Raw genomic sequence first — 24,264 nt, 5'->3', positions numbered from 1 at the left:
AAAAAAAAATAGAAGAAACAATTTTTTTTTTTTTATATTTTTTTTTTTTTACAATTAACAAGAAAAATAACAAAAAAATAGAAAAAAATAAATTTTATAGAATTTATTAATTTGCAAGTATTGCTGGAATATATTTGAGAAACATTATTAATTAAATTTTTGATTATTATTATTTTCTTTTTTAAATATTGAAAAATTAATTATCATCAATATATTTTTTAAATGAATTATTACAAGTTTAAATATATAATGAACTTTCAAATTATTAAGAAAAAAATTTGATGTACAATATATGACTTAAATATTATTTATTTATTATTTATATATACTTATAATAAATAATAATATATATTTTTTTTTTAAACATCAGAGCTTTAACAGTATATAGTAAAGTACAGGAGAATCACGTTTTGAGTTGGTTATATTTTAATTACACAACATTTTAATTTTATCAAAGATGGCAAAGATGAGCAAAGATGAGTGAGATCAAAACATTATTGATTAAAATTTGGCCAATCCTTATCTTTGGTTATGTTTGGTAAAAAACATAGAGCTTAAAAATCTTTTGATATTTTTTAATATAATATTAATATATATAAAAACAAAAAAAAGTATTAAACCATAACTTGATTAATTAGTGGATACTTAATTATTAATTTAATCAAATATATAATGTGTTACTCTACAAGAGCATGTAAGTGTAAAAAATCTATGGTTACGAATTCAACTTCAAGACGTGCATTTAATAAAAAGAAAAATAAGGTTTGTACAAAAATAACTGCAGTCACCAGCATGCTTGTTTAGTTTAAATATTAAATTAATAACATTGATTATTCTTTTCAGCATTATGATGATGACCATGATGACACAGAAAATTCGATGATTGATATTGTTAATGATGATTGCCTGGCTCAAATATTCATGTATCTGGCAGCATGTGAAAGACCTAAAATTGCTTTGGGTATGATAGTTATAATATAACAATTATTTGATTTAAAAAAATCATTTTGTAATGATGATAAATTTATTTTTTAGTATGTAAAAAATGGAAAGAAGCCCTTAATTATTCTTGGCATAATATTAAAAAACTTGATCTAATTCATTGGGAATATGAGTGTCCAACTTACTCATACAAATATCATAAAATCAATGGACAATTAAGGTTTTTGAGATCACTGCTTGATAATTGTGGTCGTTATATAAAAGAATTAGATGTGACATCCTATGGTCATTATAACATAGTGCCAGTTATTAATGAATCTTGTCCAAGCCTTGTAAAACTTCGGTTGAGATTCAAGGATGCTGAACCAAGATCATTAGTTAATGCATTTTCACGTCTATCTAAATTGAAGGTATTAAAAATTATATTTCAACATATTAATAATAATGGATATATACCTGTTGCTTTAATCAATTTATTGCAAAGCGTTGCTCATACATTAACTGAACTGACTCTGTCAAATTGGAACAGAGAAAATTTTTATGAAAGCTGGAGAATTTCAAAAACATTCATTCGCGTAAGTTAAACTTTTTATATGTTACAAAAAAAAAAACGAATATTATTTTTATTCTTGACATATACTTATGAATAATGTTTTTTTTTTTGTTTTGCAGGTGTTTCTTAAACTAAAAGCCTTGAAATCAATTGAAACTGATGGCATATTCATTGATACTGACTCACACATGTATCTGAAACAACTTGGAATAGTAGTCATCAGTCACGATAGTCAGTGGCTTAACCACATTAACGAGAAATTTCTGTATAAAAATACTAAAAAACTAAACTTAACGGATTACCAAGCTACAGATGATTGTTTATATACTATAGTCAATTGCATGAAGAAATTACGAGAACTTACGATTATTTGTGAACTGGTAACCGATGTTGGTATAGTAGCTATTTCAAAGATTAATACACTGAAATATCTTGATCTTCGTGGGCCTGGTCATGTCACTGACTCTTCAGTTGGATTACTTAAAAATTTAAAATATTTACATTTACCATACTGCAATAAAATTACTGATGTTTCAGTCACAAAAATTCTTGAAAATTCACCAACAATGATCAGTTTTTACATGATAGGATCAGCTGTAACTTTTGAATTTGTGGAAAAAGCAAGAGAAGTAGCAGCGAATCGTAAAATATATTTGGAATTAGGTCTTACATATTCATCTGGTATAAGAAAATATGAATCGCAATATTTGCGCCAAATTCTATTTGATTCATCAATAAAAATTGTGTATTGGTCGCAATGAGAATGACAAATGCTAAATTTAATGTTATAATATTATCTACAACAAATCGATATCTCAAAAGATAAAAAATAATTTTTCCTTAATTTTTTTTGGTATCTGAATAATACATAAGTAAGTATATTATAAAATTAAAAAAAAAAAAATTCATTTCTCGTGAATAAATGTTTGATACGTTTATTATTTTTAAGTGTAAGGTAATACACATAAATAAATTAAAAAAATTATAATCTTGAAAAACCAAAAATTTCCATCGTATTTTTTTTTAATATGCAATTTAATTTTAACAATGAAATTTTTGTGATCAAATTTATAATTAATATAGTAAGCATTTTTTATTTTTATTTTTTTTTTGTTAAATAAAAATTAAATAAGTGTGAGTAAATCAAGGTAGGTCATATCGAAATATATTGAAATATATAGAGATATATTATGTCATAATGATCATAATAATAAATAAAATAATAAAAGTCAATTATTTAACCCATACATGAGTGTCTATTAAAAAGATTTTAAATTTTCATATAAACATATGTTTTACAATTTTTATTTCTTTATCTTTTGATTAAATATTTATAATAGGAGAATATTTTTTTTAAATATAAGAACTTTAACAATATTAAGGTACAGAAGAATCACGTTTTGAGTTGAATCCAATAAATTCACAATACTCATTTACAATTTTATCATAATCAATCAAGCTATCATTTTCAACTCAAATTTGTTATTAATTATTATTATATTAATATCAATATTAGCTAGGGGAAGACTCAAATTTTCTGAAAAAACTAATTGCTTGTATTAAGTTAATATATAATATTAATTTGGTGCATTTAAAAACAAAAATATAATTTTTCTATTTACTGTTTATAAAAAAATATACTTAGTTAGATAAAATTGAAGAAGAAAAAAATTAAATTAACAATTTTATAATATTTAAGATAATATAATCACCAGATTGGCAAGATAAAAAAATAAAAATAAAAAAAAGAGTAGAATTTATTAACAAGTGTTTTCAAGTGAAAATTAATTGAATTATTGAATTATATATGTGTATTTTCATAAGACAGTATCAAGTGTATCAAGACTACGTAAAAGTTGTTCATCTTTTGAACACCATTGAACAAGTTCTTCAATTGTAACAACACCATCCTTGTTTGAATCCATCAACTGTAAATTAATTTAAAATTATTATGCTGTGCAAGTGAAATAAAATAATAATGATTTAATGATCAATATTATTTACATGAAATATACGTTCAACATGTTCTTTAGCAGCAACATGAGGTTCAGATATTTGTGGTTGTGTATATCTACCCAACATTTCATAAATTGATCCAACAACATCCATCATTTCTGTTTTACTTATTAATCCATCACCATCAAGATCATAAAGTCCAAATATCCATTGTAATTTTTCTTCAACTGATCCACGTGATACCTTTGATAATATTGTTAAAAATTCCTGTAATAATATCATGTATGTATTAGGTAACATGTATAAATAATTTTTATTTGTTTATATATTCACCTCAAAACTTATTTTTCCAGATGGTTTTCTTTTCATCGTGTTGAAGACATAGTGGGCGTAGTGACTAGCATCTAATTGCAGCAAAAAAAAAAAAGTAAATCAAGCATCAAGCAAAGCTCCAAATATTAAGTGAGTAATTAATTGTAAATTATTAATTTTATATTTTTAAATTTATAATAAAATACTTTGACCTTGTTTCAGGATATAATATAGATATTTAAACAAGCTATTAAAGACTCACCACCTTGTGGAAAAAATTGTGAAAATATCTGCTTGAATGCTTCTTCATCAACAAGACCAGTTGGACATTCTTGTTTAAATCCACGATAAATAAGTTGTATTTCTTTTCTGGTAAATCGTGTTGTTGCAGCAAGTGTTGTTAGTTCTTCAGGTCTATGACGACCACCTAGGGCAATACTTGTAGCTGCAGAACTTGGTAATACGTTTCCAACATCATCAAGCTCCTCCTCTGCAAGAGTCGAACCAGCCACAACTGTTGCCACGACTGTACTACCTCAATTTTTTTTTGTTTTTTTTGTTTTTTTTTTTTTCATTTAACTAATCTGATTTTATATTTGTTCCAGGTGGATTATCAAAAATTACACGTGCGAATGAAGCAAAAATTTTATTCGAAATTTAAAGTCAGATATAGAAATAATTTAGAGATAATACTGGAGAAGGTTGTGCTTGAGGTGGTTGGTTGATTAAACTCAGTTAGTTAATGAGATGAGTAAATTTGATAAAGCTCATTAATTTTATTGTTTTAAAAAAATATTAAATAAATTAAAAATTTAAAAAGTTTATTTTCTTCTATTTATAATAGGATTAAAAATATATATAGCTGGTATATATTATTTTTTCTTTTATTAACAAAACAATGTCGATAAATCAATTTGAATATTTTATTTTTATTAATCACACAAGGTTTTGATTGATTATTATTTACTTGAGCTTTACCAATTTATTATAAATTTATCATGAACCTTTGACCTATAGCCACAATGAAAATTTAAATTTTTTAAATATTTATATGAATTTTTTTTTATTATCAAAAGGCTACTGAGAGAGAGGAAAATTTACAGAGAGATAAAGAATCTACAGAATTTTATTGGAAAATATTTAATGGACGTTTTTTTTATGAAAAATAAATTATATCTACTATTCAATTCATGTGCAATTCATACAGCATTCAAGATATTTCAAGTATTTAATTTAAAAAGTTGTAATTTTAAATTATAAATACTAAATTTATTTATCAATTATTTTACAGGTATAAATAACTAGGTAATTATTTAAAACTACATAATAGTTTTTGTGGATTTCTCTTGAAGATTTGAGTATCAAAAAAAAAATATAATAAGTCGTTTATATCTGTGATCATGCAGATATGTTTATTTCAAGTTGAAAAATAAAAAACTCGAGAGTAACATGCTTCAAATGATTGCACCATTATGAATATATACTCAAACTCAGGTATTTTTATTTTAAAAAATTAATTTACAATTTAAATAATGTAAATTATTCAAATTTAATTACTAATTATTAATGACCTCAAAAAGAAATTTAAAAAAAAAAATAATTGAGCCTTTGACATTGTACAGCTTGCGAGGGGTTGTTTTATTCTTTTTATTTTTATTTTTTTCAATTTTATGACTCAATAAATTATATATAATGTTGTATAGATGTATGGTGTGATATATACTGGCTAGTTTATAACTTGGTGAAAGCCACAGCTCTAGCCCGGGCATCCGGGTCACTATGGCAACGACAAACTCAGATGTTCATCCATCTCTTTCTTTCAACCCCTTATTTTTTTCAACCACCAACCCTCAATATAAAATATCATTATATTAGAATTTTGTATAGGTATACATACTCTTAATTTATTTTTCCACTCATTTTCATTACCCACTTTTATTCAATTTACATTTATTCTTAGATAAAATATTTTCTTATTTTTATTTTTTAAAAAATTTAATATTTATAGCTTCAATCAAATAATTGGTACAATTACTTGAAATGTAAAATAATAATCTCGAGTAGGCACTACAGTCGTGTATACGTGTGGAGGAAAAAAAAATAGAAAAAGAAATATAGACACTAGTGTCTCGACACTTGGAGGATAGAAAGCTTTTTTTTTTTTTAAATTTTTTTTTTAAATTTTGATTTTATCATAAAGGTATACATATAATTAAGCTACTTACTTTTATCTCGAGATTTTCTTATTGCCTTCATTTTTTTTTTTAATTATTTATTTTTACAGAATAAAAGGCACTCGTTTAATATTTTATTTTATTTGAGATAGACAACAAGTGTACCATTTGATTATCAACGAATGACTGAAATTATTTTTGTTAAAATCTGCAAAAGCACCGTGAATGTTTCTCACGCGCAAGCTCCACAAATACGTAATTTATTTTTTATCCTCTTTTTTTTATATATTTGTTCTATATACTTATTTACTTTTTTTATTTTCCTATATTTTACGTGAGATGATTGGAGATTAGAGCTATGCGCCTATGCTATTCTAGTGTCACTCGAGGGGTGAATTACATTGTGTATAATGATTAAATGATTTGATGGAAAACTTGAGCCCAAAGGCACTTGGAAAATTGACGACTTATCAAGGATATAATTTTATTTGAAATATATATATAGAAAAGCTGCAAGATGAGGTGATGAAAGACTCAGCCATGTGGTAAATGTATTTCACATTATCTCTTTATTCTCTCTCTCGATGATGATGATGATTTATTGGAAAAATAAAATAAGAAAAAAAAGTCTCCTTTGAATTTTTAGGTCATTGTCGATTTATTTCCTCATTTATTTATTTTCTTTTGAGGATTATTTATCTTGAAAGTTTTTTACTTAATAATTATTATCCAGAAATAGACTTTTTTTTTTTATTGATTATTTTTTAAATAGAAAAATATTTATTTCATTTATTCGATTGTCTTAAATTTTAAATAATTTATAATTTTATATTTTAATTGATATTAACTCATGAAAAAAAAAAAACTATTTAAAGCATTTTTTTATTTTAAATTTAATTAGCAATTAGCAAATTTTTCATATATATTTTAATAGTTATTTCATTCATTTCTTTTTTTTTCTAATTTTAAATTATACATATATAATTATTAATAAATATGTTGTTATTAGATAGTAGGCTTATTTATTTACACTATCTATTTATTTATAACGGAAAACAGTAGTTGCGTAATTTTAATTTAAATAGACAAATAGATGAAAAAAAAAAATTTTTAAATTAATAATTAAAAATGCAAAAATATGAGTGCCCGAGGTTAACCCGTTACAAACTTGAAAGGGCTCAACAGGTGAAAGAAGACCAACATATGGGAAGATTAAGCATAAGCTACATCTTTTCCTTAACATCAACTTGCCCGAGGGCATGATGTACCCCTCAGCACTCCGAGTGATTATATAAAATTGTTTCTTCTATATATAGAAACGATTAGCGACTTCACCACATGCGAGAAAGCTTTTTTTTGGCCATCTACTAGTCATTTGCATAACTAATTACATATTGAATTTATTGTTTTTATTTATTACTCTATTATTTATTATTATTATAAAATGCAATAATATTTTTTTGTTAAATATTTTTTAAATTAAAAATTTCTCCATTATTTGATTTAATTATATTTTTTTTTAAATAGAAAAATATTTATATTTAATTTTTGGTAATTGATTCAATCGAAATATTTCGATTGTCTTAAATTTTAAATAATTTAATTTCATATTTCAATTAATATATTTTCTCATGAAAAAAAAACTATTTAAAATATTTTCAAGATAAAAATAAAATAATTAAATAAAAATAATATATTCATTTAGTTGAAAATAAAATTTGTAAATAATTTTATAAAATAAATATATATTTTTTCTGTATTTAAATAGATAATCCAAGAAAAAAGAGATTAGAATGTAAAATTTAAAAATAACTTTATTTTTATTTATTTTATAAATTATTTTTCCAAATAATTTAAAACATATATTTACTAAATAGTTATTTGTTGTTAAATTTTCAAATTTTGATAAAATAAATAAACTAGTGATAATTTTGACCGTCAGGGCGGGTTGTAAATCATCGATTGTAAAAATGATTATAAAATAGCATTAATCACCCTCTTTGTTCTTCCAAGCCAAAAGAAAAAAAAAAAAAAAAAGCCTTAAATAAAAGAGGGATATGTCACAGTTTGACAAAAATAACAGCATTGTTTGAGTTGCCATGTCACCACAGTTTCTCACCAATAATTAACAATTAAATAATTAATTAAATAATTAAAAAAAAACGTAAATTTAATTGAAAACTTTTTTTTTTTTTTTTCAACTTGAAAAATGGATACCAGATTGACTTCTCTTTCATATCGACAATTACAATCAATTGCTGTTCGACACAAAGTTCCAGGAAACACCAGTGTACGTATTTAATAATTATAAATAATAGGTATAATTTTCCATTTTATTATTCAATATTTTTAATCAAATTTCCTTTTTAAATTTAATATTTCAGAAAGAAAGATTAATTAAATTTATAACATGTGTCAAAGAGGGTAATGAAAGAGAATTACACAAATTGCTGAGACAACATCAACTGGATAAAAAAAATAAACGTTTATTAAAAAATAATAAAAATAACAATAATTTTAGTCCAATGAGAAACATGGTTACATCAACACCATCACACAGTTCATTTTATCATAAATATATGAATAAAAATAATGATGGCGATGATGAAGATGATGATGATGATGATGACAAGGATAATTATTCACCACCTGTTCAAGATTATGATTGGGTAATTATTTATTTAATACTTTAGTAATCATATAAAATCTAGGTCAACTTTGCATTGTTTAATTTTAATTATTATCTCCTTTTGATTATTATTTGAGCTCAAAAAATAAACTATGATACTTTGATATTAAATTTTTGTCATATTGTCATTATTTTTATTTATAAATAAAATTTTTAATGGAATGGTGCATTAAGTAGAAAGCTTTTCTATTCAATGGAGCAAAAAAAAAAGTGTGTTAATCCTCTTGATGAATACCCACTCTGCTGAGTCAGCAAAAAAAGAAAAAAAGACTTTTAAAATTATTATTCAAAGACTAGTACTTATACTTAATAAATTGACTAATAAATTAAACTTTTTTTTTTTTTTTTCAAAATTAAAGGAAACACAAAAAAAAGAAAGATTAACACGTGATGATGAACTACAAAAATATCTATTGATGAATCAAATGTTGAACAATCGATTGATGAAATATAATAATTATCAAAAAAATAAAAAAACTAAAAATTCAGAAAGACAAAGTCCATCAATTGTTGATCTTCGTGTTGCAAATGATAAAACAATATCAACAACAAGTGACATGCCCTTGGAATTAATATGTCCACAGGCAAATAAATTATCACCAAAAATATATAAACAAGAAGAATTATCTGAAGTTGAAAATTTAAATAATCAAGTGTTGGATATAAGCAAGAGAACAGTTCTCTTAAAAAAAATGCTACAAGCACCAACAGATAAAAACATAAATGAACAAACAAATATTAATAATATTTATAAATTAATAGCAGCAAATAAAATAATAACACATGATAATGGAACTAATTCCGATACATTAACAGCAAATTCAGATGATAATGATTATCAAAATAATTACTGGAATGATGAAAAACATGAAAATTTAGAAATTGATTTTAATGATGAATTAAAAAGTTCATACAATTGTTTAATTGATCCAATTGATACTACAACTACTACTGATAATAATAATAATAGTTACAATTATGGATCAGATAATAATCAAGATTGGAAAAATTATTGTGCCAATAATACTGTACCAAAAATAAATGATGCTGCTGGAAATAATAATATTATTAATAATCAAATAAATTTTAATCGTAATGATGCATATAATAATTATTCATCTGGACAAATGAATAATGGTAATGGTAATTATTATCAAAATATAATACAACAAGATCATATTTATTCACAAAATTTATCAAATGTTAATGATACAAATAATTGTTTTCAACCTTGTGTTTATCAAAATTATACAAATAATAATTTGGCTGGAATTGGAAATGATATTAATGGAGCTAATGGAACAAGTGTAGCTCATGGAGGAGCACTATTAAGTAGTCATAGTTTAAGAGCTAATTATTCAGAACAAAGTAGTGATTTTAATAGTCATAAATATTATCATGATACTTTATTGACAAATCACGATATTTATGATAAAAGAAATGCAAATATTCAAGATGATAATAATTTTGAAAGTGATAATTATTGGCAACAAACAATGAATCAACATTACAATGGTTATAATTATCAAGAACAAATGGGATTTAATCATTTTAATTCAATCACACAAAATCAACAAGTTAATAATATTGATAATAATAAAAATACATTTAATTCAACTGGTAATAATTCAAGTGTCATCAATGGTAATTTATTTAATAATTAACAATGTAATAATGTATTTATTTATCATGATAATTATTGTTGTTTTCTTTTTTTTTTCTCTAGATACTTTGGATACTTTTTGGCCACGTAAAAGTTTGAATATTGCAAATTCAATATCATCATCATCATTATCATCATCATCATCATCATCAACGACATCATCATCATTTTACATTGAAAATATATTAAATATACGTAAAAATGATAATGAATTTGATGGTACAAAGTTGAAACAAACATCGTCAATTTATTGTTATGCAGCACCAATACAAACACCAAAAGAAACATCAACATTAGTATGTTCACAAAAAAAAAGCTTTATTGCTGAAGAACGTAGTGCGTCATTGACAACAAATTATCTTATGTATGATGATACAACAACTGGTCGTAATCTTGCAAATAGTGATTATTTAAATAGAAATTTAATAATTCAATCAAGTTATCAAGAATTATTGATGAGTCATGATGATATTTTTGCCAGAAATTATTGGGATTATGTTAATAAAAATATATTAGATTACAGTGATGATAATATTAAAAAAGATGTATGGTTATCTGATCAGTTTGATACTGATCCAATTAACTATCGTATTGATGCAATTTAATCTTGATAATGTAGTGTGCTCGCGTTTGTAGTTAAGCTTTTTTTTTTTTCGTATATTATTTTTTTTTTTTTAGATAAAACTTTTTGATACTCATATGTTTTCTTCAACGTGATTATAATAATAATCACATATTTTTCTTAACGAAATAATTAATCATTATACACGTAAAATATTTAACTATTATTATTTTTTTTTTTTTGGTAATGAAATACCATTTTTAATCGACAATTGAATGGCATAACAAAATAAAAGACATTAAATCGTAAATTAAAACAAAAATTATAAATTTTTGTAAGGATAATCATGCGATAATTAAATGTGTCACTAAATAACATTACAATCAACTACTAATCAACAAAAAAAAAAGAAAGAAAGAAAAATTAAAAAAACAATGTCTTATTTTTCTAGCAATTTTTCGAAATAATAAATATAATTTTTCTTATAAATTTTTTATGTTTATTTTGTTATTAAAATTACCGTTAATATTATCTGCTGAAAATTGTCGTTTAACGTAATTTATAATTCTCAATGGAATTGAATTTCTTCTTGAGTTGTTTGTCTTTAGGATAACTTCACTTTCACAAGTTGATGATGTTTTTCGTGTTGTTGTAACAGTGTACATTTTAAATATTCAAGAAAAAAACAAGAACAAGAACAACAAAGTAAAGCTGAGTTTCTGTGATTAAACTGAAAAAAATAATAGTCAACTTTTTTATATATTCAAGCTGTTGGAAAAGAGGAGGGAGAATTTATTTTCTTTTTTTATGTTAAAAAAGCTTTGATATTTCAATGAAGGTATATATAAAAGCATACTGGTTGGCTTGGTTTTTAATGAAAGACTTTTTCAAGTGTTTCTTGTTTGTGGTAAAATTTAATGAGACCCTTAAAAATATTGTACTAATTGCTCTTGAAATTAATGTCCAACCAAGCTTAGTTTTTTAAATATTTAGAGGATAAATTATGTTTCATATCACAAATAAATAAAATTATTTTCTTTTATTGTTTTTTTAATTAATTAATATTTAATTGCTTTGTTATAGTATTATTAAATTATTATTATTATAGTTTAATTAAAAAAAAAAAACAATTTCAAATATTTGTCAGTCGATAAATTATCGTTGTTTGTTAATGTAAATTTCTATCTTATCATCAAATAGTTGAGGTTATGTTAAACATAAAAAAGAAATAATTAAAGTTGTTGTTTTTTTGTAAATTATACAACAATAAGATTGTTTAACTCCAACAACAACAACATCATCAACAGTAATATTGTTGACTGGACAAACAACAATACTTTTGCATAATAAATAGCTACAAGTTGTCATTTGACAACAAAAAAGGTAAACAAGTTTTTTGTTTAATATAATTTTTAAGTAAATAGATAGTACATGAAATTGTCAACCATGTCAATAATAAATAATAAAAATTAATAATATATTATTTGATAATAGATTAAAGCAATGTTGAGATCATCAATTGGAGTTGGAAGTAAATTAACTGGACAAATTGGAGCAAATGAATTTGTTGGTTTAAATAATGTTTATTCTCAAACAATAAGATGGAGAAAAAGAAAACCCATGCGGTTAGGAACAGCCAAAACAAAATTATTCAGGGTACCACCAAGAATACGTCTTCCTGAAGAAGAGAGTATAGAAATTCTTAGGCTATCAAACAATTACAGAACATACATGAAGTCCATCAAGTAATTAAATTTATTTAAATTTAAATAACACAATCACATTTTCCATACACACTGTTCAATTGAATTAATACTTTTGTTTATTTGTTTATTTTTTAACAGAGCACATATGGTTAAAATTGTCGCAGCAAATGAGGTACAATTTGATGAAGCATTGATGGATCAACTCGAACAAGAAGATTATGAAAAATGCATGAAATTAAATGATGAATGGAATGAAAAAGTTAGAATATCACGTGAAAAACGTCACAAAGAATTGATGGATAAACGTATTGAACATGCATTAATTAAAATGAAAGAAAAGGAAGAAAAGAAATTAAATATTATGAAAAATATTGAGGAACAAGTTAGAAAAATGAAAATTGAAGCTAAAACATTTATAACAGCTGATAATATTGATCAAGCTATTGAAGAAGCATTACAAAATGTTGTCAGTTATAATTCAGTTATTGATTTACAAGGTAAAATTTATGAGGGTGTTTATACACCAGAACCAAGAAAAACAAGACGAAGTCAACCAACAGAATAATCAAATAATATATTATTATTATTATTATTATTGTATGAATTAAATTGTTTACTTCAATATGATTTTATAATTGTGTAATACATTTAAAAACCAATTAAACAACAAAATATTAAAGCAAATTATTGACATTGTGTTTGTGTATTTATTTATCAATTACAAACAATTTTATTCCTTTGTTATGCAATTAATTTAATACTTTAATTAATAACTTGATTTACATTGATTATAATACTATATATTTTTTTTTTTACAGCATCACTTGTACCGTTGATTTGTTGTCTTATGCTGATCAATTTGGAGCCGTTGTTCTTATGGCCATAGCTCTTATCTTTATTGGTGGTATGTACAGTGGTTTCTTGGCACTAATCACATTGACATTGCAGCTAATTTTGCTGGCACACTTGTTGCACTAACAAATGTTTTTGCACTAATACCTGGCGTTGTTATACCAATTGTATTGTAAGTTTTTTTTTCTTTAACTACATGATATTGATAAATATAATTGAATTTCAATATTATAATGTTTTGTCAACAGTATGAAGAAAAAATATTCACATGGAGGATGGTATTTTTTACCATTTCAATATTTTATGTTATTGAGATCATATTTTATTGCATTTGGGGCTCAGCTGATGAACAACCGTACAACAAGTCAAATAAAAAATATAAATCAAATCAAGAAATACCATTAGATAAGAGTAATGATAATTAGATTTAGAATGTATTGAGTTTTTTTATTTAAATTCATCGGCTACATCTATAATGCATATTAATACAAAAAAAGAAAAATTGTGTATATAAGATAATAAGAAAATAATATTCAACTGCTATGTACTAGTTTTGAGAATATTTAATTAAAGTTTTCTAGATGAAAAATAATAATTATTTGGTTTTTTTTCATTTACCCAGTCCCAGTTAATTGATAATAAAAAAAAAAAAAAAAATTGGTAAATAAGCAAATACCTCCTTGCTCATTCTATATTCCTAATACAAATTTCTCATTTTTTAAAAATCTTGCAAAATATTTCGAAAAAAAAAAATTTCGAGTATCAGGAACATAGAATGAGCGAAGAGGTATTTGATATTTTTAAAAATACCTCCTTGCTCATTCTATGTTCCTGATACTCGAAAAATTTTTTTTCCACGAATTCTTTGAAATTTAATAGAAAAAAAAATTTTTGAGTATCAGGAACATAGAATGTGCAAGGAGGTATTTTCAAAAAAATTTTTTTTTTTTTAAATTTCAAAAAATTTGTGGGAAAAAAATTTTCGAGTACCAGGAACATAGAATGAGCAAAGAGGTATTCGATATTTTTGAAAAATCAGCGCCATCTATTATTTTTTTTCGGAACTATAATGGGTAAACACATTGAAATATCATAGATAGAAGAAGGCTGTTTTATCAGGGTTGTAGAACAGGAAAAGAGGTATTTTTTGCGCCACACTACGGAGCGCCATCTATTATTTTTCTTAGGAACTATAAGAGTAACACATTAAAATTCCATAGATAAAAGAGGGCTGTTTTATCAGGGTTATAGAACAGGAAAAGAGGTATTTTTTGCGCCACACTACGAAGCGCCATCTATTGTTTTTTTTAGGAACTATGGGGGTAACACATTTAAATTTCATAGATAGAAGAGGTCTGTTTGATCAGGTTTGTAGAACAGGAAAAGAGGTATTTTTTGCGCCACACTACAGAGCGCCATCTATTATTTTTCTTAGGAACTATAGAGGCAACACATTGAAATATCATAGATAGAAAAAGGCTGTTTTATCAGGGTTGTAGAACAGGAAAAGAGGTATTTTTTGCGCCACACTACAGAGCGCCATCTATTATTTTTCTTAGGAACTATAGAGGCAACACATTGAAATATCATAGATAGAAGAGGTCTGTTTGATCAGGGTTATAGAACAGGAAAAGAGGTATTTTTTGCGCCACACTACAGAGCGCCATCTATTATTTTTCTTAGGAACTATAGGGGTAACACATTTAAATTTCATAGATAGAAGAGGGCTGTTTGATCAGGGTTGTAGAACAGGAAAAGAGGTATTTTTTGCGCCACACTACGGAGCGCTATCTATTGTTTTTTTTAGGAACTAAAGGGGTAACACATTGAAATATCATAGGTAGAAGAGGGCTGTTTTATCAGGGTTATAGAACAGGAAAAGAGGTATTTTTTGCGCCACACTACGGAGTGCCATCTATTGTTTTTTTTAGGAACTATAGGGGTAACACATTTAAATTTCATAGATAGAAGAGGGCTGTTTTATCAGGGTTGTAGAACAGGAAAAGAGGTATTTTTTGCGCCACACTACGGAGCGCCATCTATTATTTTTCATAGGAACTATAGAGTTTTTATTTTTCAAATACCTCCTTGCTAATTCTATATTCCTGATACTCGAAAATTTTTTTTTCTATCAAATTTCAAAAAAATTTCAATAATATTTAAAAAAAAAAATTTTCGAGTATCAGGAACATAGAATAAGCAAGGAGGTATTTTCAAAAATATCAAATACCTCTTTGCTTATTCTTTGTTCCTGATACTTGAAAAAATTTTTCTTTAATTATTTTTGAAATTTGATAGAAAAAAAAATTTTCGAGTATCAGGAATATAGAATGAGCAAAGAGGTATTTGATATTTTTCGGTGTTTTTTTTCAGGAACTATAGGGGTAAAACATTCGAATTTAATAGAAAAAAATAAAGTGTTGTATCAGGGTTATAGAACAAGAAAAGAGGTATTCGATGTCTTAAAAATTTACTTTCTGTCTTTCATGTTTTCCTAATTATTTGAAAAAAAGTATTTGAAAATTTGAATAAAAAATAAATTTGCTTTAACAGGATTACATAATGAGCAAAGAGGTATTTGATGTTTTAAAAAGTTAACCTTCTTTATTTTATGTTTTCCTAATAATTTCAAACATTTCCCTCAAATTAAAAAAAAAAAAAAAATTATTTTGTAACAGGAGAATAGAATGACCGAAGAGGTATTATTGTCTATGATTTAAAAAAAACACTAGACACATTTTCATTTCATTTTTTAATTAACTATTATTTATTTTATTTGTTTAAATTATCATTAATATTTAAAAAGCTCACACAATTTTGTTTATTTAAATTTAATTAATAAACAAACAAACAAATTATTTGAACGTAGAGACTATTATTCATGGCTTATAAACATTTTATCAAATTGACATAATGAGATATTGTTTAAACTATTGCACTGTGTTATTCAATTGATTATTATTCAAATTATTCTGCAGCTATTGTTCATAAAGTCTCTACGTATTTTTTTATTATTATACTTATTTATAAATTTATTTTGTAAGTGTGCGTGCAACTGACTTATTTCATTTCTTTTTGTTTATAAATATTATATAAACGTTATTAAAAATTGATCGGTGCACTCTTATAATTTCGTGTATTTTTTTGTTTTTAAATATATTGTTTATATATTGTCTATTGTGACTTGACAGCACGTACAAAATATTATATCTATTTTTCTGCATGTAAAATTTTATAATTATTTATCAACTCTTTTTTTTTTTTATGAAAAATGATGGCACATATTTTTTTTAGTCATATATATATTTTTTTTTATATAAATAATTTATAATGTAGTTGAGTATAATTCAGAGTCAATTTTTTAGGTAAAAAATGTTTTGTTAAATTTCTTTTTTTTTGTACCATTTTTTACGATGAAATATCGTGAGGCCCAAGGTTGCTTTATTTTGGTGCTGAGTATGTAAATTATTTATCTAATTTTATAATAATAATAGATTAAAAATAGCTAATTGAAAAAAAAAAAAACAGATAAATTCGTTTGTTGATAATAATTATTAATTAACAAAACAGCAAATTATTTGTTTAATAAATTTATCAACTATCGAGCTGTTTATCAAGCTTTTTTTTTTTGTTTTTTAAGTGTTGAAATTATAACAATTGTTTGACACAATTACTCGTAATCAATTACTAAATATTAATTATAAATAAATTGATTAATCTTAATGTTGCTTCGGATTTAACTGATATAACAAAATCCACTAAAAATTCTACGTTATAAAATCTGAAAACGCTAATATTATTTAACAATAAAATCAAAATTTAAAATTAATTATTAAATTTAAAATATAACGATAACGTAATGCGTAATTATTTTAATAAAGTAAATAATGAGTAAAGTTGCGAATAAAAAAAAAAAAAGAAATTAACAAATAGTTTTTTTTTTTCTTTAAAACAATAAAACATTTTTTAAAAACTTTTTGGCTAAAAAAGTAATTACTAAACTCATTTGGATCTAAGCTAAAACAATTTTTTTAAATATATACAGTATATTAATTAATTAATAACTTTTTTTTTTTTTTTTAAAACAAAAAATAAGTGAAAAAAAAATTATTGTCAATAAAAAAAAACGTAAAAATCATTGAGCTTAAATTTATCAATTAAATATTTAAAAAAACCAAATTATTATTAAAATTTTAATTAACCAAAAAGATTGCATTTGGCCACTTATTAAAATATCTAGCTTTATCTCATGATTATTAGTCTATATTAATTTTTTTCATTTTGTCAGTTTTTAAAAAATAATTTATCGCATAAAATATTTCTCAACTGTCAGTTGTTGTTTTTTTTTTTTTTTTTTTTTTAAATCGAAATGTTATTGTTTACTTTTTTTGTACGTTGTTCGAGACTAAGGCTATGAGACTGCCATTAATTCATTAACAAAGTGTTAAATAATTTATTCCATATAGAAAAAAAAAAAACGAAAAAAAAACACTTTACTTAATTATATCACGTGTAAAATAAAAATAAACAGGATTATCATATGATCCTGCAAATTTATATAAAAAAAAAAAACAATATTTACTTAGTATAGCTGCGAGTGTAATTACCAGTCAAGATTAGTCGATAGTTCTTGGACCATCGATAGGTATTGCATGTAATACTTCATCAAGAAGTTGAAGAGCACGATGAAGATGTACTTCAATCCAGCATGGTGTATCTTTGATACTAAGTCTAGGATAATCTGGACCCCATCCTTTGACAAAACTGAGTCGTAAAATACAGAGTCTTCTGAGATCATCAACTCCAACACCAGCAGCAGCATTTAAATCTAATGAAAATTTAAATAAATAATAAACAAAAATAAAGAAAATATATCAAATATATGAAATAAATAAATTACTTTTAGCAATTGGTGCACCATGTGTTAAATGTCCAGCAACAGCAGCAGCTTGTGCAGCAGCAGCAGCATGTGAATGTGCTGCTTGTCCTTTAACTTGTTTATGACATTGTCGTAAATCAAATACTTTAATATATGCTGATGGATATATTTTATGTACAGCATCACCAGGTGCTCTACCAGCTTCTCTATCTAAATAATATGATTGTACAAATACGCTATGTTCACTTTGACATCTAAGCCAAACATCACCTTCACCACGTAAATCAAGTACAACACCTTTACCAATATGTAATCTAGCACGTTCACTTTGTTCTGTTCTATGTACATTACTTAATGCACCAAGACAAAATCTATTACCACCACTTGGATCAACATAACCATCAACAGTTACTGTTGGACAAGATCCACTAACTTTAAATGTTTCACCAACTTGTGTATCTAATTCAAAATAACCAACTGAACACCAAAATTCTGGTTGTGGTTGTGTTGATAATAAACCACCAGTTATATTACCAGTAACATCATTACCACCATGTTGTCCCCAATGTGTTGATTGATGCCATCCACCAACAGTACCACCACCACCACCACCGCTACCACCAACCCCACCAGCACCACTAATATCACCACCTCCACCAACACCACCATTACCAGCACCACTACCAACACCACCACCACGATGTTCTGGTGGTTGCATACTTTGTGTATATGTCAATGTATTTGCACCAGTCCATTGTGGTCCATTATTATTATTATTATTGTTATTATTATTATTATTATTATTATTATTATTATTATTATTCGTAGTAGCTGTTGTATTATAATGATTAACACTTGTTGTTGCATTACCAACATTAAAGCCATTTTGTTGATGATGTAAATGTACTGGTGATACTGGTGAACTTTGTGAATTTACTGCTAATGATGTTGCAAGTACATCAACTGGTGGTGATGATTGATTTAATTGATCTTGTGTTGATGGATTTGTTGAATAAAATTGATCATTTGATTGACTTTGAGCTGGACTTAATAATTGATTGGCACTTGGAGCTGCAAGTTGTTGTTGGGTTTGTACTTGATGACTCATTCCCAAAACTCCAGCTTTAAATATAATAATATAATTGAAAAATTATTTATTTTAAAAATATACATTACAGAAAAGAAAAGACAAGAGATGAGAATAGAGATGAGTACCACACACAAACACACACTACTTGACAAACCATGTATCTACGAAAAAAAAAAAATGAAAAAATAAATAAATAAATAATCAAGTTAATAAAAGCACATGTGAAGGATTGATTAATATTTTTTTTGTTGTTGGGTTAATTTCTGTTTGTTTTTCTTGTAGTTGAATATACGTACGATGATGCATGCTGCGTGCTGAGATGTGATGAGACGTAGGTATCCAAGTCTGTCTTGGACAATTATTATCCTCCAATTTGTTGTGTGAATTACCACCATTACCTGTTCCAACCCCGGCAAACATACCTTCACCAACTATACAATTATAATTGTAAAAAGAAAAAAAAAAAAATATATATGCAAAAAAAAAATAAAACAAACAAACAAAAACAATATATATTTTTTAAGAATAAAAAAACACATTGGCTGACGAAAATAGATAAATAATTTCAACTAATAAAATTTAAACTTCGGCCACTGATTTATAAAAAATAAGGAAAAAAAATATTTATTTGAATAAAGATAATGACCATATAAATTAATCATTTGTTTTGTTGTGATTTTAAAAATCACTTTTAATAATCATTAAAAAATAGATTATATTTATAATTTTCTACTACAAAAAAAAAAAAAAAATCAATCTAAAATTTTATTTCTCCATTATATTCATGCATAAAAATTAAAAAAAAAAAAAAAAACCCGAAATAAATAAATAAATAGTTTTATTTAAAATATAATTATATACCTGAACTTTGTGATGATAAACCAGGTATAAATTGTTGTTGATTTTGTTGTGAATTATTTTGTGATTGTTGTGATTGTGGATGATGTTGAATTGTCTGATTAATTTCTCCATCAACATCCATACCACCAGGTACACCAACAACACCAGATGTTGAAACACCTCCTGCTCCTGCTCCACCACTACTTCCACCACCAACTGAATATTCATCTTTAACAAGTCTTCCACCAGGTCCAACACCAACACCAGATTGCAATGTTAAACCTGATAAATCTGTAAAAAATGGATCTGTGTGGGGGAAAAAACACCCACTATGTCATACACCAATGCCACATTGACAAATAAAAATCAAATGAAATGAAATGAAAAAAAAAAAAACAAAAAATAAAGTAAATGAACTTGTTTACAATAAATAAATAAAATATAAGCTGACTGTTCAAGTCTTGAAGCATCATCACATTTAAAAGTAAAAAAAAAATCATACCTATTCCTGGTGATACAACTCTTTCATAATGATAAGGATTAACACATACTGAATCACATTTAAGATCAAATGCAAATTGACAATATTTAACATGTTTTAATTCATTTTTATGTAAATCAGGCCATCTCCATATTCTAGCATAAATAACATGTGGAAAACCTTTTCTTCCAGCAACTTGTAAACGTCCATCAAGTGTTCTTTGTATTGTAACACATTTACTTGGATGTGCACCATTTGTTGTTATTGCTGTTATTAAACTATCAAGTTCATCACGTTTTTCCTTTAAAGTATCAATGCATAATTTAATAATTAATAGATATCTAATAATAGCAACAATAAAATAATTACCTTGAGTTTTTTAACAAGTGATTCAATAGCACGTTTACTAAAACCTTCACTTTCACCACCTTGTCTATGACACATTAATGAATGAACAATACTGAGACATGCATCAGCACTTGTTGGTGCACTTGGTGTTATCCCCGCCATTTCCCTTACTGTAATCATTTGAAAAAAAAAAAAAAAAACATATATATACCTATATATATATAAATAATTATAAATTTTAAGAAAATACTTACACTCGGATGAGTTGGGTTGCATCGGGGGCGAGGGATACAAATGACCACCCCCGCCCGCTAAACCAACCATATCTGTGAAAGCCGTGGCTAATTATTTTTATATATTTTTAAAATACAACTTTAACAACACTATTATTTATTTATTTTATTATTATTATTATACCTCTAAAACTATCACAATTGTTATGATTTTTTATCATCTAATTTGCACTTTTTTTATTTATAGGTATACCTAATAGGATAATAATAATGATAATTGTGATTGTTTGTTGTAATATATTTTTTTATTGTTTTTTAAATGTTACCCTAGCCAAGCAGTAACACATAACCCCATTTAATAATTATTTTTTCAATTTAACTTTGTTTGTATTTTTTTATATTGAAAAGTTGGGCTAATTATTGTTATTTTATTATTAATTGTAAAATTATTAAACAATTATTGAATGTTTAATAGTAAATAGAATCCTTGATATAAACCCTGAGGGCAAAAATGCCACCGGGAAATATATATTATATTATTGTGAATTTTGACACTTTGATTTTTTGTTTTCGTCCTCGTATCACTTGACACTTTATTTTATTTTTATTATTTGTTAAAAAAATACTTATAAATTTTATATTATTGTTGTTTATTGTTTTATGGTTTTTTTTTTTCTTTAAATAATGAACTTTCTGGATGGTTTTAAAAAACAAAGCTGTGCTTTGAGAGAGAAAGAGAGAGTATTCAGTATATTGCTTTCAGCTTTGGCTTTTTTTTTTTTTTTGCAATCATTAGAAATTAGCAGCAGCTGCCAACAATTATGGCGTCTTTTTGCATGCAAATTTGCAAAAGTTGTCGCGTCATCTAGCTGAAAAATTATCAACTATTAATGATTGATAAGTAGAAATTTTCAATAAAATTCTACTTATCGACGAATAATAGTCGGTAATTATTCTTCAGCTAATTTAAAATCATCATTCGAACTTTTATTTTATTTAAGTATAATATATTAAGTTTAATTATTATATAAATAAGCTTTTGTGTATTTAAAAAATTATAATTATCCAAGAGTAATTATAATAATAATCTTGCAGATAACAATTAACAAATAATATTAAAAATAAACGAGCTAATGAATATTGCACGCGATAAAATTAAAAAACTCAATTATTTATTTTTTCGTTTGAATGATAGTATAGAAAAATAATGGCCAAAATTATTATACACGTATACAACAACAAATATTATTTTTATTATTCTTTTATATTTATAAATTTTGACAAAAAATTCATCCAACAGTATAGAAAAGAGAAAGGTTCAACGTACCAATACGTATACCAAATAACTGTAGAATTATGGACTATAAAAGCGGCCCCGAATATACTCTCCGTCCATTTGAAAAGTAAGGTACTTGATCTTTTTTCCACGAGCAAGTTGTATGACATGGCCAACATAAATCGCAGTCTTTGTCTTCATTACAGTTTGCTTTGTCCATAAAGTCGCTGTTGCCTGTAATTGTTCCTGTGTAGCACCACATATGTGCGATACCCATGCATCCTGCCCAACAGGATTTTTTCTCTAGATCACATCCACCTCTATCACTGCAGCCACCGAAGGGTGACTTTCTCTTGACACGACTTACTTCAGTATGATTATCATAATTTACTGGTAATGAATTGACAAAAAATATCAAATTCAAAAATATCAACTCCAAAATTATTACCATCATCAACAGCATCGACAAATTTTTCATCTGAAACATTTATTTATTATTTTTTTTCTTCAATACAATTAAATAATAAATAATTATATAATTTAAATGCGACTTACCTATTGTCTAATGTTATTTGTTGATTTAAAATTTCACACTTAAATAAATGTTTGAAAACAATTGTATTTATAGCTATTTGAACTGAAAGTTTAATTAAAAAGCTTTTACGTATTTAAAAAAATTATAATTATATTTATGTGTAATGACAACAATAACCTTGTAGATAACAATTAACAAATAATATTAAAAACAAACGAGCTAATGAATATTGCACGCGATAAAATTAAATAACTCAATTATTTATTTTTGCGTTTGTATGATATAGTAAAAATAATTGGAAAAATAATGGCCAAAATTATTACACACGTATACAATAACAAATATTATTTTTATTATCATTTTTATTATTATTCTTTTATATTTATAAATTTCGACAAAATTTTTATCCATTAGTATAGAAAAGAGAAAGGTTCAACGTACCAATACGTATACCAAATAACTGTAGAACTATGGACTATAAAAGTGGCCCCGAATATACTCCAAGTTCATCTTTAATGTAAGCTACTTGCTCTTTTTTCCACGAGCAAGTTGTATAACATGACCAACATAAATCGCAGTCTTTGTCTTCATTACAGTTTGCTTCCTCCATATAGGTGTCGCGTATAAATGTTCCTGTGTAGCACCACATACGTGCGATACCCATGCATCCTGCCCAACAGGATTTTTTCTCTAGATCACATCCACCTCTATCACTGCAGCCACCGAAGGGTGACTCTCTCTTGACACGACTTACTTCAGTATGATTATCATAATTTACTGGTAATGAATTGACAAAAAATATCAAATTCAACTCCAAAATTATTATCATCATCAACAGCATCGACAAATTTTTCATCTAAAACATTTTTTAAATTTTTTATTCTTTTTTCAATATATACAATTAAATAATAATAAATAATTATATAATTTAAATGCGGCTTACCTATTGTCTAATGTTATTTGTTGATTTAGAATTTTACATTTAAATAAATATTCCAAGGAAATTGTATTTTTATAGCTGCTTGAACTGAAAGTTTAATTAAAAAGCTTTTACGTATTTAAAAAAATTATAATTATATTTATGTGTAATGACAACAATAACCTTGTAGATAACAATTAACAAATAATATTAAAACAAACGACCTAATGAATATTGCACACGATAAAATTAAA

The 24,264-nt window shown here is 25.1% G+C and overlaps 6 protein-coding genes across 15 annotated transcripts in view; 3 read left to right on the top strand and 3 right to left on the bottom strand.

Annotated features, from left to right (window-relative positions):
• Positions 1 to 24,264, bottom strand: part of LOC122854153 (fibrillin-2-like) — a 222,327-nt gene that overhangs the window by 60,961 nt on the left and 137,102 nt on the right. The gene's annotated exons all lie outside the window — the stretch shown is intronic.
• LOC122854141 lies at positions 22 to 2,501 on the top strand. 2 transcript variants are annotated; one of them, XR_006373941.1, is made up of 5 exons: positions 429 to 762; positions 844 to 961; positions 1,036 to 1,352; positions 1,427 to 1,517; positions 1,615 to 1,729. XR_006373941.1 is itself a non-coding variant. In XM_044154575.1 (4 exons), the coding sequence occupies exons 1-4, from the start codon at positions 673 to 675 to the stop codon at positions 2,254 to 2,256; spliced, it is 1,332 nt and encodes a 443-aa protein (XP_044010510.1). In that variant the 5' UTR covers positions 22 to 672; the 3' UTR covers positions 2,257 to 2,501. The 2 variants fall into 2 exon arrangements, 1 of the variants encoding a protein (XP_044010510.1); XM_044154575.1 differs by having other exon boundaries at positions 22 to 762; positions 1,036 to 1,517; positions 1,615 to 2,501.
• Positions 2,404 to 6,404, bottom strand: LOC122854159 (Kv channel-interacting protein 2-like). Of its 3 annotated transcripts, none has more exons than XM_044154600.1 (5): positions 5,989 to 6,404; positions 4,026 to 4,298; positions 3,785 to 3,855; positions 3,500 to 3,718; positions 2,404 to 3,423 (listed from the first exon to the last, which is right to left on the bottom strand). In XM_044154600.1, the coding sequence occupies exons 1-5, from the start codon at positions 6,017 to 6,019 to the stop codon at positions 3,313 to 3,315; spliced, it is 705 nt and encodes a 234-aa protein (XP_044010535.1). In that variant the 5' UTR covers positions 6,020 to 6,404; the 3' UTR covers positions 2,404 to 3,312. The 3 variants fall into 3 exon arrangements, with proteins under 3 accessions (XP_044010535.1, XP_044010536.1, XP_044010537.1); XM_044154601.1 differs by having other exon boundaries at positions 4,026 to 4,253; positions 5,989 to 6,402; XM_044154602.1 differs by having other exon boundaries at positions 2,410 to 3,423; positions 4,026 to 4,190; positions 5,989 to 6,399.
• Positions 7,873 to 10,912, top strand: LOC122853671 (probable serine/threonine-protein kinase clkA). Its single transcript, XM_044154086.1, has 5 exons — positions 7,873 to 8,227; positions 8,322 to 8,606; positions 8,986 to 10,194; positions 10,240 to 10,270; positions 10,353 to 10,912. Exons 1-5 carry the CDS (start codon positions 8,147 to 8,149, stop codon positions 10,892 to 10,894), a joined length of 2,148 nt encoding a protein of 715 aa, XP_044010021.1. The 5' UTR covers positions 7,873 to 8,146; the 3' UTR covers positions 10,895 to 10,912.
• LOC122854160 lies at positions 12,090 to 13,241 on the top strand. The gene is made up of 3 exons (XM_044154603.1): positions 12,090 to 12,234; positions 12,346 to 12,596; positions 12,696 to 13,241. The coding sequence occupies exons 2-3, from the start codon at positions 12,355 to 12,357 to the stop codon at positions 13,120 to 13,122; spliced, it is 669 nt and encodes a 222-aa protein (XP_044010538.1). The 5' UTR covers positions 12,090 to 12,234; positions 12,346 to 12,354; the 3' UTR covers positions 13,123 to 13,241.
• On the bottom strand, positions 16,659 to 21,518 carry LOC122854129 (mothers against decapentaplegic homolog 4). 5 transcript variants are annotated; one of them, XM_044154552.1, is made up of 8 exons: positions 21,465 to 21,510; positions 21,302 to 21,388; positions 21,069 to 21,217; positions 20,721 to 21,000; positions 20,240 to 20,524; positions 19,675 to 19,809; positions 18,310 to 19,410; positions 16,659 to 18,237 (listed from the first exon to the last, which is right to left on the bottom strand). In XM_044154552.1, the coding sequence occupies exons 1-8, from the start codon at positions 21,499 to 21,501 to the stop codon at positions 18,026 to 18,028; spliced, it is 2,286 nt and encodes a 761-aa protein (XP_044010487.1). In that variant the 5' UTR covers positions 21,502 to 21,510; the 3' UTR covers positions 16,659 to 18,025. The 5 variants fall into 5 exon arrangements, with proteins under 5 accessions (XP_044010487.1, XP_044010489.1, XP_044010490.1 ...); XM_044154554.1 differs by having other exon boundaries at positions 17,629 to 18,237; positions 21,302 to 21,373; positions 21,465 to 21,518; XM_044154555.1 differs by having other exon boundaries at positions 17,629 to 18,237; positions 19,675 to 19,776.

This window comes from Aphidius gifuensis, linkage group LG4 (genome assembly GCF_014905175.1).
Source record: "Aphidius gifuensis isolate YNYX2018 linkage group LG4, ASM1490517v1, whole genome shotgun sequence".
Taxonomy (NCBI): Eukaryota; Metazoa; Arthropoda; class Insecta; order Hymenoptera; family Braconidae; genus Aphidius; species Aphidius gifuensis.
The sequence above is the reverse complement of the archived record's forward strand: the minus strand, read 5'-3'. Positions and strand labels throughout refer to the sequence as shown.

Coding starts and splice junctions, on each gene's coding strand:
- LOC122854129 (XM_044154552.1), bottom strand. CDS start 21,501: ATGATAAAAAATCATAACAATTGTGATAGTTTTAGAG. Junction 21,389..21,464: donor CAATTGTGATAGTTTTAGAG/GTATAATAATAA, acceptor AAAAATAATTAG/CCACGGCTTTCACAGATATG. Junction 19,810..20,239: donor TTTATCATCACAAAGTTCAG/GTATATAATTAT, acceptor ATAATTGTATAG/TTGGTGAAGGTATGTTTGCC.
- LOC122854159 (XM_044154600.1), bottom strand. CDS start 6,019: ATGAAGGCAATAAGAAAATCTCGAGATAAAA. Junction 4,299..5,988: donor AAGAAAATCTCGAGATAAAA/GTAAGTAGCTTA, acceptor AAAAAAATTGAG/GTAGTACAGTCGTGGCAACA. Junction 3,856..4,025: donor ACAATTTTTTCCACAAGGTG/GTGAGTCTTTAA, acceptor TGCTGCAATTAG/ATGCTAGTCACTACGCCCAC.
- LOC122854141 (XM_044154575.1), top strand. CDS start 673: ATGTGTTACTCTACAAGAGCATGTAAGTGTAAAAAATCTATGGTTACG. Junction 763..843: donor TTAATAAAAAGAAAAATAAG/GTTTGTACAAAA, acceptor TATTCTTTTCAG/CATTATGATGATGACCATGA. Junction 1,518..1,614: donor TTTCAAAAACATTCATTCGC/GTAAGTTAAACT, acceptor TTTGTTTTGCAG/GTGTTTCTTAAACTAAAAGC.
- LOC122853671 (XM_044154086.1), top strand. CDS start 8,147: ATGGATACCAGATTGACTTCTCTTTCATATCGACAATTACAATCAATT. Junction 8,607..8,985: donor CTGTTCAAGATTATGATTGG/GTAATTATTTAT, acceptor TCAAAATTAAAG/GAAACACAAAAAAAAGAAAG. Junction 10,271..10,352: donor TAATTCAAGTGTCATCAATG/GTAATTTATTTA, acceptor TTTTTTCTCTAG/ATACTTTGGATACTTTTTGG.
- LOC122854160 (XM_044154603.1), top strand. CDS start 12,355: ATGTTGAGATCATCAATTGGAGTTGGAAGTAAATTAACTGGACAAATT. Junction 12,597..12,695: donor ACATACATGAAGTCCATCAA/GTAATTAAATTT, acceptor ATTTTTTAACAG/AGCACATATGGTTAAAATTG.